The sequence below is a fragment of the Vigna unguiculata genome, chromosome 2 (assembly GCF_037176805.1).
Source record: "Vigna unguiculata cultivar grain cowpea cultivar isolate G323 ecotype 2 chromosome 2, ASM3717680v1, whole genome shotgun sequence".
NCBI classification, from domain to species: domain Eukaryota; kingdom Viridiplantae; phylum Streptophyta; class Magnoliopsida; order Fabales; family Fabaceae; genus Vigna; species Vigna unguiculata.
This window is the reverse complement of record NC_140793.1, coordinates 21,350,977-21,368,355: the sequence shown is the minus strand read 5'-3', so window position 1 is coordinate 21,368,355 and position 17,379 is coordinate 21,350,977. Positions and strand designations below refer to the sequence as shown.

General features: G+C 29.6%; 1 protein-coding gene and 1 non-coding gene across 2 annotated transcripts; one reads left to right on the top strand and one right to left on the bottom strand.

Moving 5' to 3' along the window:
* The first annotated feature begins 7,416 nt into the window (after positions 1 to 7,416).
* Positions 7,417 to 7,497, top strand: TRNAL-AAG (transfer RNA leucine (anticodon AAG)). Its single transcript has one exon. It is a non-coding gene; the product is annotated as a tRNA-Leu (tRNA).
* A 4,366-nt stretch (positions 7,498 to 11,863) lies between these two features.
* LOC114173466 (Chaperone DnaJ-domain superfamily protein) lies at positions 11,864 to 17,092 on the bottom strand. Its single transcript, XM_028057897.2, has 5 exons — positions 16,803 to 17,092; positions 15,265 to 16,501; positions 14,654 to 14,764; positions 14,294 to 14,443; positions 11,864 to 12,712 (listed from the first exon to the last, which is right to left on the bottom strand). Exons 2-5 carry the CDS (start codon positions 16,489 to 16,491, stop codon positions 12,566 to 12,568), a joined length of 1,635 nt encoding a protein of 544 aa, XP_027913698.2. The 5' UTR covers positions 16,492 to 16,501; positions 16,803 to 17,092; the 3' UTR covers positions 11,864 to 12,565.
* Positions 17,093 to 17,379: the final 287 nt, after the last annotated feature.

The following is a 17,379-nucleotide window of genomic DNA, read 5'->3' as shown; positions in this document are numbered from 1 at the left end:
ATGGACACCCACTAACAGGGGTCATGGAATTACGTCCCGACCACTGAAGCACGACCCTGAAATCTCACCTAGAGATTCCAAGGAATTACGCACTGACACAGACCAATCATACTCAATCAATCAAGAAAGATTTATCATGCACATAACTCTCATGCCAACCTTTATAACCAAATCCTCATTCACATTCGATGTTGAATCCATTCCAGCTCATCATTCCCAATCCATGAATATAGAATTTCACCTCATACCAATACCATGCCATTTTGATACCAACCATTTCATTGAAATCACACGCCAAGATTTATCCAAGCTCATCATTCACAACTCATACACCCTCTTACTCATGCATATTCACTCATCTCATGCTTTCACATAGCAATCCAACTTAACATCACATTATGCAAACGATTTAGCGATTTTAGAAATAAAACTGCAACTTGTGTAAAGCTCGGAAAATTTTTGTATTTATATTCAAATTAAATATGATTGAATCAAGAACCAAATGAAACAAGAACCAACTTAATTGAATAACCATAAAGAAAGTTGTAAACCAAACAAGCAACAAGGTCAATGTTGTCAACAACTAAACCACAGTGATCTTGCGATAAGAACTGCTCTCACTACAGAGATCCGATTCAAGATCGGACCGGTCAAAGTCACAAACTATGTGTTAAGGATCAGTGGTTAAAATATCAGCTCGATCCAATGGTTAACGAAGTAGTAACATTCATTTTACGAAAAGTGTGCAGTGTTGTCAACAACCAAACTACAGTGACTTTGCGATAAAAACTGCGATCCGACCGGTAAAAGTCAATAATTTTGTGTTAAGAATCAGCTGTTAAAATTTCAGCTCGATCCAACGGTTAACGCAGTAGGAATCTTTATTTTACGAAAAGTGTGCAATGCAGAAAAAGAGTAGCGCCACATCAATCAAACATACTCGCACACCATACATTTTTATTCGACCAACAGCCTCATTCAAGCATCACAGTCATACAAACAGACTAAAAATCGGTAAAATAACTTTAAATACATAAACCCTAGCTTCCCTTACCTGGAAATAAGCTAGCAAGGACTTCGACACCCAATAGCCGAGCTCACGAAACAGATTTATGAACTGAACAAGATAATGGAACAGATTTTAAAATGAGTTTACTAAGAAACCCTAACTGGAAAGGAGGTTGAGCTACTTGACCAAGATTGGGCCAAACCCTAACAGAGCCTCTTAGGGAAAAGAAGAGTGTGAGAGTATTGTTTGAATGACAGAAGTGAGAGAGGTTTGACTATCTTAGCCGCTTTTGCGAATTCAATCAATCTCTTCTCCAACTTATGTTTCTTCCGCTTCGATCTCTGAAGCATCCCTATAGTGCAAAGACTGATCAATCCTTCACAGTCCCTCTTTCTCCTAGCACTAAGCATAGAAAGCTCTCATCTCACAAGAAAGCAAAGCCTTTTTTTCTTTCCCCTAAGCTACGTGTAATCAATTCTGAGCTTAGACTAGAGCAACTCCCAAACAAAGCGTTCATATTAGTAGTGTATATATTAGGCCATTTCACCTGAAGGCGAGGAGCGATAGGAGTGAACGACTAGTGCGAAAGCTCTTTTCTTCCTGGTTCCCCGCCAAGCTAATAATTGAACACTCTATGAGTCAGTCCTTAGGCCCATTAGATTAGGGACAGCCCTTTAAAAATTAGGACAGAAAAAGAGAGTTTTACAAATATCAGTTTAATAATTATAAGCTATAATCATCATTATTATTTTTTTTCGGTCAATTATTTAATTATCACAAAACTTTTGTTTCATAAAACCATTATAACGTTGGTTTATTATAACTTTTGAAATAACTCATTTTGATGCTGCAAATAAATGAGTTTCGTTGGATTGTTTGATATATGTGCTGGTTTGATGAGGAAGAGTTTGAGGCTGGAATTTATACTCACACGATATTTTCTCTGTTTCTTCTCCTTCGATGCTAAGGTTCCATTTTTCCACCTTTACCTTTTTTAAACAGCAGTCAGGAATTTGCATTATTGTTTACGTAACCCCACTTACTTCACTCTTTTCATCTTTAGGGGAAATTTGTATTTGTAGGTCTTTTTTACCGTGTTTTTATAAAAGAGAGTTGATTGGAATTTTTTTTTTTTTTTGAAAAAGTAGGTTAAGTGAGGACGACGACATTAAATGTGAGGTCCTCCTCATCCAAGGATGTTTTTAATTTTTTTTTTTTTAAAAAAACAATGTCTCAGATAAAATGTGATTTTTGTAGATTTTTAATTTTTAATTTTCTTTTTTACGTTCCAGTTTTTTTCTAAATTTAACTTTTCAGTTTCTTTTAAATTTGTAGTATTTATATAAATTTTTTTTATAAATTTTTTTTATCAGTAAATATTATATTTATTTTTTTGGTAATTACTTTTGATTGGTATAATAAATTAATTTAATAAAATATATTAGATAATAAAAATGACATAATAAAAATTAACTAGAAAATTAGATAAAGTAATAAATTACTAACGATAAAAACAATTGTTCTTATAATATTTTTCATTTATACAATATGAACATTTATTTTGTTTGTTGAAATTGGAGGACATAAATGATTCTTTTATTAATTTCTACTAACTTAATTATTATATTTTAATTTTTAATATATGTTAAAATATATTTTTATTTTTATTCTATTTTTATTTTTTTATTACTAAAAAGAAACCGTACTCTTCCCTCACGATATTATTTAAAAAAAAAAATAAGAATTCACTTTACATGTCATCCTCCCCTGGCTTAAACGAGTTTTCCAAAAAAAAAAAATTCAACCACCTTTTTTTACAAAAACATGCTCAAAACAATCTAGGATTACAAATTTGTCCATCTTTAACCATCATTTTACTTTTATTGTATAATAATATCTTAAATGTTTTTCTTTAACCATGCTATTATTGTTTACCCTTTCTTAACTAATCTATATTAAAAATATAGAAAAATACTATTTTTAATCAAATATTATTTTCCATCTATATTTTTAGGTCTATTGCAATCAAAACATTGTTTAAAAGCAACAAAATTATATGATCAACCCACTTGACTGACTTCTTTTACTTGTACTACGTAAACCAATATATTGAAAAATATAATACTTTTATAACAATTTTTATTTATTTTTTATCACATTATTTTGTTTGATGTTTTCTTTATTATAATCCGTTATATTTTTATCTCCTTCTAATAATTCAAAGAACATATTTTGTCTAAGTCAAAGTAAACTTGATCCATATATTTTAAACTGAACTTCCAATCATTCAATGTCTTCTGTCCAATCACTTTTATATTAGCACCGATAACTCCTTCGGCAACAAGTTTTCTATGTCTTGGATAATTGTAAACATCAAATTAAAAATGGGAAAACAAAAAAACTTCGTAAGTTTCTATCCGATGTTGTCTTTACTTTGTGTGCCTTCCTCTTACCACTTTTACTACGGTGTTAAATTATTTTTCCCCTTGGAAAGACAAAAAAGAATGCAATGTACTACTAAAATTTTAAATTTTAATGCCAGTTTAATATGTTATTTAATATCAGCTAAAATCATCATTATTTTTTTTCAGTCAATTATTTAATTATCACAAAAATTTTGTGTCATAAAACCATTATACCGTTGGTTTATTATAACTTTTAAAATAATTGTCACTAAAATTATTAAAGTCAATTTTAATCGTTTCTAAATTTTTATTTTTAAATTATACTAAATATTATAAAAAATTAAATTTATATATTTCTAAAATTGGGAAATTAAATGAAATCTTAAAAGAATGACTCATTTTAATTTAGCAGACGGTTGACATTTTAATGTATATAAACAACTTTTGCATAATCTTAAAGTTGAAGAGTTAAAAAGATTTAGTGGTTGTAAAAAATATAATTATGTATTATAATACGTAATCATAATTTATAATAATACTAAAATAATAACAATAAAAATTAAAATATGATAAAAAAATGATAAACCATTAATTGAAGTGATATTGTGAATAAACTAAAAATAAATTAAATATTAAAAAAAAATTATTTTTCCAATTTATTCCACGAAATGGTATTTCCAACCAAAGTAATAATTAAATTATTTTGTCTATTTAAAGGCAAAATAAAAACTTCAAATCTGAATTTGTACCAAAACGTGATAAACTCAATAGACGAATATGTTAAATATATAATATTTATATTCTTATAGCATCTACTCTTTAATATATATTCTTATAGCATATATTCTTATAGCATCTACTCTTTAATATATATTCTTATGGCATCTATTCTTATAGCATCTACTCTTATAGCATCTCTTTAATGAAATGAGAAAAAAAGAAAGAAAAAATAATCTATTGACTTACAAAAATACTAACCCACGAGTACTGAACCGTGAGGACAACATCTTCAACACTAAAAGAATAAAAAAAATATTAAACCTTTCACAAAAAAGAAGAAGAAGAACCACATAAGAGGTAAAAAAAAAGTAAAAAAATTTAACCTTTCATCAACAACAACAAACGCACAATACAAAAATACTTAAAAAAACAAAAACTTTCATCAACAACATCATCAGAATGTTCAACAAAAAATAAGTAAAAAAAATTAACATCATAAAAACAACTCCAAAAAACTTATAAAAATAAAACCTTTCATCAAGAACAACATGAAAAATTGTTCAACAAAAAAAAAAAAAAAACAATCTTTGGTCAAGAAGAACAACCATACATACAGAAGAGGGATGCATGAAGAACAATAAATAAAGGGTTAAATATGTTTTTGATCCCTTAACTTTTAGTGAATTTTGGAATTAGTCCATTTTGAAACTTTGGACCAATTTAGTCCTTAATCTTTCGGAATACGTGGATTTAGTCCTTTTAATCAAATTTTGTTAGGTTTATTTGATGTTTCGTACACATGTTAGAATTCTATTTCAGTTGTTTATACTGTTTGACACATTTTTGCTTTAATGTTAAGTCAAATACTATTGTGAAACGCGCTTGAAATGTCAAATAAACTTAACAAAATTTGATTAAAAGGACTAAATCGACGTATTTCAAAAGATGAAGGACTAAATTGGTTCAAAGTTTCAAAATGGACTAATTCCAAAATTCACTGAAAATTAAGGGACCAAAAACATATTTAACCCATAAATAAAAAGTAAAAAAAATTAACTTTCAATGATGAAGAAGAAATATGTATGAAGAACAATGATAAACTAATAAGAAGGATGTAAGAAGTTAATAAAATGAAGTTACACAGAGGAAGGATCAACAAAGGAAAAAAGAAGAAAAAAAAAATATTTACAAAGAAATGCTAACCTCAAGAAGAAGGATGTACGAAGTTAGATAGAGAAAGGATCAAAATATATGAAGAAAAGTTATCATCGAAAAGAAGGATTCAACTAACATTGTCTTGGAGAATAAGAATTTAAAAATTTGTCAGAAAATGTCTATCAACCAATAAAGACCCTTCACTGCCAAAACACTACAACATTAAATTGACAAAACTGTCACTGATTTAAGACACGTGTTAACAAAATAGAATGTCTTATTCAGTAATTTTATTATACTAATATGCAGTGCAGTACTAACTGATAGAAAGTTCTGTGAAATCCCAATTTATGAAGTTCCATGGAAAAGGAAGCAGCAGATTAATGTAAGAGTTTAGCATGTTACACCATCCTACCACAAGATGAAGTGTCCAGCAGTTTTGTTTGTTTGTTTGAATGTAATGTTTTATATGTTTGTTTAATGTAAAATGTCACACTAGAAAGGATAGTTATGTATTTACAGGTTGGATGGAGCACCTTAAATACTTCAATATATAAATATTATTCGCTGATAATTTTGTTTGAAAAGAATTACACATTTTTTTTTATGTTTTACTATTATTTTATTACATTTTAAGAAATACAAATCTCCATTTAATTATTCCTACTCTTTTAAATATTTTTATTTTTCGTTTTCTTTTGTCACGTGAAAATGTCTATCCTTAACTTTATTAACTAACCTAAAAAATATCTTTTACTTTTTATTTAATTTAATTTAATTTGAAGGTTTATTTTATTACACAATTTTGTATATTTCTTAAAAATTTCAATATCTACTAATTTCACTAAAAATGAAGGTAATTTTCCTTTTATTTTATTACACAATTTTTATTATATTTCTCAAGAATTTTACTTATTCGATATTTACTAATTTCACTAAAAAATCAAGGAACTTTTTCTTTCCACATTTCCAAAAATAATTAATATTGTAATTGTTATGTAATTTGAATTATTAATAATTTTATCATATTTTATAATTACTTGAAATTTGTAAATTTTTGTTGTATTCTTTATTTTTATATTTATGTAAATTGTTTACTTGATATTTGACATTTAAAAAAATATATATGTATCATTTTTTGTATCCAATCATCATTTATATTATATTTTTTATGTGATTCTTATTTTTGTATAAAAGTTACTTAATTAATATTTGAAATAGTACTAGTATCAAGAATAGTACAAAAATGAATATGGGTATACTCATTGCCCAAATATAATGAATAGGATAAACAAATTTTATACCAACAAAAATGAGAATATTGATAAGTATAAATCTTTTTATTCTAAAATAAAAACAAAAATAAATTTAATCAAACTCAAGATATGTTTCATGTATTTGCATACCATTATTAATATACTTGCACAAGTTTCCATTTTTTCTAAGGTTTAATGTATTTGATTTTGACTTTAATAGAATGGATTGAAAAAGTTAATGCAGAAAGTGGAAATGAATGGTCAATATTTTTTTTTTTTTTTTTGCGTTAAAACAATCATATATTTTGTATGGAAAAATGCATATCATTTATCAAATTGTTTAATTAAATACTTTAGACTTTCTAATAACAGAAGTAGCTTGTTTTAGAAATTTTAAAAATTATAATACCACAGAAAACTTATTTCTCCACATTTTGTTTAGAAATTGAAAAAAAAAATAGAGAAATAACTGTTACATATGTCAAATATTTATTAGAATTAATAATTAATAATTTATACATTTAAAAGTTGATGCCATTTTGACAAATCATAAAATTAGGAACAAAGTTGTCACAACTTGATTTTATTGAATTATTATAGCATCCCCAGAAACAAGTACAATCTAGTTTTTTGAAACTACTAATTAGCAGAGAGATTAATTTCAATATTTTAATTTATAAAATAATTCCCATTAAAAAATTTGAATATAGAAATTAATATTTTTATTATAATATAAATTTCTCAATGCATAAATATTTTATTAATATATAAGATTCTCAATAATTTTGATTAATTTTGATTTGATTTAATTTCAAACTAACAAATTCTTATAAAATAGTTAACTAAGGTCTAAAATAAATTTAAACACAAAGTTGAGATGGCCGAGTTGGTCTAAGGCGCCAGATTAAGGTTCTGGTCCGAAAGGGCGTGGGTTCAAATCCCACTCTCAACAATTTGATTTCTTTTTTATCTTGAAAATTCATTTTTTTTTTTGCTTTGAAAAATAAAAGGTAATTTTAAATTCTAAACGTAAATATGCCTTTAAAATTTAATCATATTAATAAAAATAATTTTAATTTTTTTAATATATTTTTTACATTAGAATTATTATTTTAAAATATAGGTTTATTCATTAATTTATAGGTCGGTCCAATCTATATTTATGAGCTACAAAATTACATAGAATGGAGAAAAATAGTTTAATTTAGATCAAATTTAGATGTGTCTGAGAGATGAATATAAACTTTTAGTATAATGAATTTCACATCTCCTATCCAATTTTTTCTATTGAGTGATATTCGCACTTTATGAGGATCAATAAATGTAATAAAAAGGCCAGGTTCAGGGAATGAAGAAGGATGAAGGTGTGATTATTAAGATAACAACTTACTTCTAATTAAAAGAAATTAAATATATTTATCTTTAAATTATAATAAATAATTTTTGTCGTCTTTATATAGTATTTCGTTCTTATATTTTCTGAAAGCAACATAAAATATCTAACAAACCTCACAAGTGAATGTTATATTATAGTCTTTATATATATGGAAGTTATATTTCTTATGACGAAATATTTTATAATTTAATTTAAGAATAAAAAATTATATTTTTATAATGATTTAAGAACTAAAAACATATTTAATTTTAAAAAATACACTGAAAATACTCTATATATTAAAGGATTATTAAACAATTTATGCAATGAATAAATTTTATAAATGTTGGTTAAATATAGGGTCTGAAAGCCATAAATACGTTATATGTATTTGTGATTGAAATGATATTATTAGGCTATGTCCATTTGGATTGGAGGCAATTGATTTAGACTTGTTGTGGAAGTGTAAGCTTGACAAAGAAATTATTGTTTGTAAATATTCTCCTCAACCAGACTCAACTTAAAAGAAAAGAGATAAATATCATTTTATTTTACCAAATTGAGCACCTTGCCCATTAACATCTAAATAAGAAATTTATAAAAAAAAGTTTTAAAAAAGCATAATTTATTCATCGTTATAGTTCAAAATTCAAAAGGTGATTTGATTTAAGGATTAAAGTAATAGAAGCAGTCAAGTTTTAGAAGCTTATTTCACACCCCTAGATACTTATTTTGAATATTTAAGTGTGTTTTTAATATTTATAAAATAAATGCATTTTAATTTGTCCTTATAAAAAATGGACAATGATATTTTAACCTACTTTTTTTGACCCACTTTTAACTCATTACTTCAATCACCATTAGATCATCACATCACATCAGTAAAAAGAATAAAAAAAGATGATCTAATGGTGATTAAAGCAATGGGTTAAAAATGGATCAAAAAAAGTGGGTTAAAATATCATTTTCCTAAAAAAATATATTTCCTTTTTCTAGAATTAAAAATTATTAATTTTAAGTTAAATTATCCCTTTGATTTCATTTTTTAAGTAAATATGGATTTGGTTAACAGTCCCGCCCCCATTGGAGCTTACAACCCCTGCCCCCGCATCAAAGTACTGAGGATTCCAACAATGCATCATCGTCTTCATCCTCTTCTCATCAACGCCACATGGATTTTCATTACCATTTTCATTTTCATAACTAGGAAATAGTGGAAACAGGAAACACTTTGGGCACATAACTAGGTGCAATGGGTTCTACGTGTGTGTGTCGAGTTCTGAATTTCTTCTCCTAAACAAACCATAAGTGACAACAATGCCAATGAAGAGAAGGTGGAGAAGCTCCCAGAACTAGTTGAGTATTGTTTGGGTCACAAAGTCAGGGGCTTGAGAAGGCAAAAGTGGAAGAATAATGATAAACAGAGCCAAGAAGAAAGCTTTGATGATGAAATCGAAACAGGACTTACCCTGGTTGGTGAACTTTGGTTGGATCCGTGAAAGTGGGAAATGAGGTTTGGTGTAAGGGGTTGAATCCGCCATTGATGGGAGAGTAGAGTGAATGTCCCTTTGCTCAGTGCTGTGAACGTGTTTGTTGGCTGTGTGAGACGGGCAACGAAGAAAGGAAGACTTTAATAACAAGGAAAAATCCATATGGCACTAAGGGTGAATTTACTGTTCACAATAAATAGGAATAGATGATTAAGAGGTGAGAAACGTGTAATTTTAGAGGTGATACAAGATAATGAGAGAAATGATTAGAGGAATTGACTGCAAATTTAATCTCACCATTTATAGTGAGATTAGAAGATGATGCAGCTACATTTATCAAATTACCCTTAATTATTTAATTTTTCTTACATGTGATTTTATTGTTAAAATCAATACACATGGTTTTAGTTCACTTTCTTAATTATATGTTAATGATAATAATAATTTATTATAGTTATAATGAAAAATTATTACTTCTAAAATTACTATTAAAAAGAAAAAAAAATTCTATATAAATTAATTATTTTCCACCTTATATATTAAATTTATTTTTATACAAAATATATTGTATCATTCATTTTTTATAAATATTTTTTTATATTTTCAATAAAATTTATAAATAATTTTAAATTATTTATATATAAGTTATATTATCTATAACAATAGAAACACTTGGTAATCTAACTTTTTTTGTCAAACAACACAAATTTCACTTTCTAATCCTTTGGATTTCTTCCTCTCCCTCTCATCCTTCTTCTAAAAAAACACAACCTAACAGAAAATGTTCTTCCACATCACCAATTTCATTTTACCTTGATCACTGTCATATGTTTACTAATACATAATCATACATATATAATCATACCTAGTCATGTTCCCTCGACTACAATTAACCTAATTTAAAAAAAAAAGTATGATTGATACCATTTGTTCCTTAATTACGTTTAACTCAATTTAACAAAAAAAAATCTATGGTTGATACCATTTTTTAAAATAAAAACCTAATTAAAATATATAAAAAAATCAAATCAATATTTTCTTACAAAAAAAGAAATCACAGATATAATTTAACTTTAATTTTAGGTTTAATTATGCCTTTGTTCCCCATTTTGAAGTCAAAATCTCAAAATAGTACCCAAATTTTTAAAAGTCTCAAAATGATCATCTTTTTTGTTAAAACGTCTCACGTTTTCCCTTTCCGTTAAGTCAAGGTTGACGCCGTTAGAGGGAGTGCCACGTGTCAGTTCCTCGATTTTTTGAATTTTTTTATTTATTTACTTTTTTTAAAAATCAAAAAATTGCCACGTGTCAAGCTGTCATCGTGCCACGTGGCAATGACAGAGTGATGTGGCAGTGACAGTGACACGTGTCAGTATTATGCCATATGTCATTTTCTTAGTCTGAATTTGGTCCCTTTATTTTAATTTGACTCAATTTAGTCCCAATTTTTGTAAAAAATTTGCAATTTTGTCCCTCTCCAAATTGAAATCAAATTTGATTTCTATATAAATGTACACAAATATTTCCATAAAAATTGATATTACAGGTAAATATTTTTAACCAAATTAAGTTCATTTAATTAATATTTTACATTGAACTTTATTTAAAATAGTTTAAAAGTTGTTAATAGAAAATAATGTTAATAAAAAAAAATTCATAAATTAACTAGTTCATGTATCAATAAAACACATATAAATTTAAAATTTGAAAACAATTTTAAGTAAAGTTGAATGTAAAACAGAATTTTAAATAATCTTAGCTATGTTAATAATAAAAATATCAATTTGAATAAAAATATCAAATTTAATAAAAATATTTGTATAACATTTATATAAAATTAAATTTGATTTCACTTTGGAGAGGGACAAAAATGCTCATTTTTACGAAAATTAGAATTAAATTGAGACAAATTAAAATAAAGGGACCAAATTGAGACTAAGGAAATGACACCTGACATAATACTGACACGTGTCATTATCACATCACTCTGTCACTACCACATGGCACGATGACAGCTTGACACGTGATAATTTTTTAATTTTTTTTAAAAAGAATAAAAAATAATAATAAAATTCAAAAAATCGAGGAACTGACGCATGACACTCTCTGACGTCAACCTTGACTTAACAGAAAGAACAAACGTGAAACGTTTTAACAAAAAAGGAGACCATGTTGAGACTTTTAAAAATTTAAGTACTATTTTGAGATTTTGACTCCAAAATGAAGACCAAAGGCATAATTAAACCTTAATTTTAATACCTAAAATGAGTAATTATTTTAGTTTTTGGTCTCAATGCATTTATGTGATTTTATTTCACCAACTTTTGAAATTACAATATATATAAATTGATTTCTAAAATGTAGAAAATAATATTTAGATATTACATGTGAATATATTATATATATCACAAACACCAGTTGGTCAATTAACATTCTATAAAACACACAAGTCATTAACAACTATCATCATTTGTATCAATTTAAAGAACGAATGTGATTGTATTTCCTATATGAGGCGTCATCACCCCTGCAAAATTGAGAAAACTGCAAATGTTGGGGTCAAAACAAGTCTTGACCCTGCAAAAGCCTTGGCTCTTCAGTGGGATCTCTCAATCTGATTCTTCACTATTACCATTCTGCTCGAAGAAAAAGGAGAGGCCAAATTGGTTATAATTTTGAAGCATTGCACATTATTAGCATTTAGAAAATGTCAGTCAACATGTTTGCTGTGTCAGAATAAACCAGTTCGTCTTCTGGCATCTCTAGGCACATCTTTTCCTGCGGATGGAAATGGGTTTACGGAGGTTGAGCATTCCTCAAACTGATGATTTTCGTCGTAATCAATTTAATGCATGTATTTTCCTTGAAAAAAAAAATGTGCGCAAGTGATTAGCAAGATGAGAACAATAATATCAATATTACTGTCCATCCGGAAAAAAAAAAAAGGCATTTTCTAATAAGAAACAAAATCTTCACATATTTTATAGTCCATTAACCTATTATCTGCTGTAGATTTTGGGGGGAATGAACGGGAGAGACTACTAATAGATACAATTAAGATATGAATAACAACAATGATCTACGATTCTATGAAGCAAAAGCGCTTCAATTATAACACCAATTACCGACAGCCATTTTCAATCAGTTGTTAGCATTTAGTGACAAGAAGTCAACAAAAACTTATCCTTCAAGCGAGAGATGAGCTTGAACTTCTCCTCGGCCTCAACCTGTGCACGAACGTCAGTTTTTGAAGCACGATCAGGATGAAACTTAAACAAGGCACGTTTATAGGCTGCTTGAACCTGAAATTTCCATCAACAGACAAATATTAGCATCAAATACAGCAAAGGGCTTTGGGTAAATCAGAAGTCGGAACCCCAATTATCTGACATCCATCATCCTCATAAGACTAAAAGATTAAACTAAACATTGGGAAGGGGCTGACTTAAGATGTTAAACATGTCAAGGTTTGTACGTCAAATATTATTTTGAAGTCAAATGTGTAAAAATGAAGCTACATATGTATACGTGTACACATAATATATAGGTGGTTTCATTCTATCTAAAGGGTACATGGTCAATTAAGTCATTAGTGCGCTGTACTGCCAATTTAGTTATTAATCAGATAGTTTCAGGTTATGTAACATAATACAAATATTATAGCATGAATACATGAATTAGCATCTAATCAGTCCTGAAAACTACACTTAAAGACAATAATCCCGTGAAACTTAAGAGCATGATGTAATTGAAGGATATTTTAAACATCAAATTGACCATTGATCCAGTACGAGAAAGTTGGACAGCAGGCACTGAACTTCAAAATATCACCATCACTAAATTCACTCCTGTTTCTCAATTTGCATTTTAGGGAAGGCCCGAAAATTTTTCTTCAATGGATAAGAATCCGGTCACAAAATCATCCATACAGCGACCACATTACCATAGCATTAAAAGGTGTTGGTCCCTTTTCTTTTCCCGAATTTGATGGGCTTTTAATTTTAAATTGAGTTGGTTAACCGTTATTCAAAATATGGGGTATCTATTATTATGGCCAATCTTATATTGTTTAGCTATCAATAGTTCAACTAACTGCTAGTGTAATCCTTCACGTGTACCCTCCCAGGTTTAGGTCAAGCAATGTCAATCATATTTTTCTTATATAGTCTTTTAAGCGATATTTGCCTCCTTGGCTAGCGATCGAATGACTGTATACCTTCCCGATTTTAGAACAAACCATAACCAAGATCCTACTACTTTATTACCATATAATGTCTGACCCAGACCCCATTGGGACTCTAACCCATGACCAAGTACACCAGTCATTATCTAAAGAGTTAATAACTAAGATCAACCATAAGAAGAGAACCCCCAATATTCAAATAACCATAAACAACTCAAATTCAAAAGCTGCTTAGATATGAATAAAGAAGACAAACACTCTTGAATGCTCATCTCCACGTCATCCTCTGGCTAGTTTTCATGATAGAAACAGATAAGAATGCCAAAAAAGGATCGCGATAATGGAATTTGTCACTTATAGTACAACTGTTTTAAGGACAGGGTTAGCTTAAATTTGAATGCATCCACAGTGCTAGTGAAGCAAAAAACAATGTAACTTCCATAAAGATGAGCACCTTTGTATAAATGTTGCCAGGGGAGTATTAAATGACCAGCTTTTTCTTAATAGAAAATATCTAACAGCAACCATGATCTCAAGAACTTATTTACGTATTTAAGTGATTTCATTTGAACAATGCATAGTATAAATATACTAAATAATTGAAAAAGTGTATAGCATAGCATTGAAACAATACGGACTTTAAATTGTCAAGTTTGATAAAGAATGATATATTATTAAAAAATATATAAACATAACTTGCCTCATTAGGCGAAGGGATAAAGCTTCCTCCCACATGTATTCCTAGGCCACGAAGCAATGAGGTCATATCATGGCATTGCATCTCCAAATGATTAAGCCCCTTCCGTATTTCAACCCGCAGTTGCTCTTTCAGGTTCATAAATTCTTCATCCTGAATTCAGTATTATTTGCCACAGATTAGAAAGAAAAATAATCGGTTAGTAAACAAATTCCAAGATTTATATTATGTCCACAGTGAGCATCAAAGGAGACATTCAAATGGTCGTGCATAATTAAAAGGAGAAGGAATTTCTAAAAGGTAAAGTGAAGGATAATTAGCAGAAGAAATAGTTTCAGTGCAAATTAAAAAAATAATTGCAACCTTCTTTTGAGACTCTCTCACTTCTTCAATGCGTTCCTTTTGCCTTCTTTGCATATCCAGTTCGCGCTTTTCAGCCTTTCTTCTTTTGCGTAACATCTGTGCTTCCTCTGCCTGAAAAGAAAAGCACACGTAATCTCAATATAAGGAATCACATGACAACATCATATTCATACTTGAGAAAGATACAAAGGGATTAGAATGAATTTGAGAGAGTATGTTTCCCTCTCTTAGGATTTCATATTTATAATCATTTGGGATACATCAATACCCATTCTAGAGATGAGAATATTCTAGGAAAACACGTGATGGCTCTTCCAGAAAGCTTTTCAGCTTATTTGTAAAGCTTACGTAAAGGTAGCACAACCAATTTTCCTGTCTCAAAGACTGAGATCACGAAGCACACGCATTTGAAGAGACAATATATCTAAGATCATAAAATGAAAGACCTTCCCCCAAGATTATTTGGCTCATCTTATCATAATCGAAAGAACTTCGTCTATCAAATAGAGTGCTTATAAAAATGGTACTACAGTCATCAGCTCTTAACTGTTAATAAGCCTCTTAGTCAAACAAGTGCATAAAACATTTAAATAATGAGATGTGCGTATTACCTGAATTTGCAATTGGAGCTGCCTAGATGCCCATTCCTCCTCCATTGCTTGCTTATATTCATCAGTCTCCTTAAGCTTTTCTCTTTCATTAATTATATCTCTCTCATTTGAAGTAGTGTTAGTAAGCTCACAATCATGATCATTTAAAGCAGGCCCATCACAATTAACATGTCTTTCGTCAGCAGAGGCACACTTAGAATTCGTATCAAATAAAGAGTCGTCTTTACTCTTCGGTTCAGGATTGGTAACTCGATTTTTATGTGCCTCTTGACTCAAGTTCGATAAGCCACACTCCTCACCACTGAGTTCTTTATCGAACCTTGAAACACCAGTAACATCATTATAGAAGTCGGTGCTCTCATTCTGGGTGCCGGGAGAAAAATCTTTGCTTCTTGTACTTCTTCCGTGCTCAACTTCGCAGCTTTGATGCAACGATTGCCTTTCCTTCTCTGTGAATTCAAACAAAGAAGATTTAAAAGCCTCCCACTCAGAAGGAAAGGAAGATTGATTCTTCTCAACATTTTCATCATTAGTGGGACAAAAATGAGTTGTACTCCCAGCATTCTCCCGATTCCTATTTTCCTCATCCATATCAGTGTATACATTATTATTAAAATGTAATCCAGAAGAACTAGCATGCTCATCATAACAAGGTTGGTCATTAAACCCAGTGCGCTTTCTCTTAATCGACATCTTTTCCCACTGTTCCCGATCCATGAGTTCGCAATCAGAGCAATCACTATCTGATGACTCACTTTCAGACCCATCCAAACCGTAGCGATTTCTTGAAGTACCCTCTCCAGGCCCTGCTTTCCTATTTTTTAGCCCGTCAAATTCAGACTCCTTTTCACGGACACCATTTTCATCAACATCTATGTCAATAGAATCTCGCACACCACTTGAGTCTGGAGAAGACCTTTTGCTAGATGAGGCATCGCTATCCAAATCCGCAACACCTCCAGCAACAACTCCCGGAATTTCCGCATCATCACTTTCCTCATCATCGTCATCATCAATGCTTATAACACTCTGCGGCGTACATACCCGCTCTCTACTCGGTGCACCAGATACATGCGACTTAGAGATGAACTCAGGGTAATCTATGATCACCACCTCATCAGCTTGATCACTGTCTACATCAATAAACACAATTTTTCTAAAATCCTCTCTCTTCCCAGAACAAGTCTTGGGCTGAAAGTGCTCTCTTGGGACGCCTTTTCCCGTCATCTATCTATATCTGCAAACCAAGAATCACACCGACAACACAGATAGTTATCTAGCAAGGATTTCCAATATCAAATATCTCACAACAGAAAAATAAAATAAAATAAAAGCACGAAAATACTTCATCAAATCAAAATTGAACTCAGAACACACTACCCGTAACCCTAGAGCCAATAATCCACTCTAACATTCTAACAACCGAACAAGAACCCTAATTAAAGTTCAAGAAATGGCTAAAGTGAAAAGGAAAACATGCGTGGAATCGACCACATTCGAGAAAATTGGGGAAAATAAATTGGGAAACGGAACCCTACCTCCATAAAACAATCGAATCGAAACCGAGGCCGTAGAAGCCGACGAGAGAGGAAGATTGTGAAATTGGAATGGAATTGGAATTGGACGAAAGAGAGAAAAGGAAGAAATAGAGCCTAAAAATTGCTGAAAACTGAAGGAGGGTAGGTCAACTCAGAACACGAAAACTTTTGGTTGTTTGAAATTTTGGATTTGGTTTTTCGAGCACGCATCCGTTTTGCCCCTTAGTCACGCACGCCCCCAATCTTAGTTGTGTGTATTTTATTCCAAGGCTCCTCTTCGCACAGTTATGTCTGCACCATCATTTCCAGCCCTTGGATATATTATTACAAACATGAGATTCGATGATAAATAAATAATCATATTGTTATAGATACAGAAAAATCTCAAAAATCGTTTTAAAATTATACTTTATTGATTTAAAACTCATTGTCATTATTATTATTAAATCATTAAAAAAACTACATTTAATTAATTACAAAATGGTATCTGATTCATTTTTCTATCTTAAAATATAACGATGGTTAATATATAATTTTTATCATTTTATTTTAAAATAAACACTATTAATGTTATGTG

Excerpts from the sequence above, each read along its gene's own strand:
- LOC114173466 (XM_028057897.2), bottom strand. The coding sequence starts at position 16,491 with ATGACGGGAAAAGGCGTCCCAAGAGAGCACTTTCAGCCCAAGACTTGT. Across the intron at positions 14,444-14,653 it reads TGAGAGAGTCTCAAAAGAAG|GATGAAGAATTTATGAACCT; the intron begins GTTGCAATTATT and ends TACTGAATTCAG. Across the intron at positions 12,713-14,293 it reads TTATCCCTTCGCCTAATGAG|GTTCAAGCAGCCTATAAACG; the intron begins GCAAGTTATGTT and ends TGGAAATTTCAG.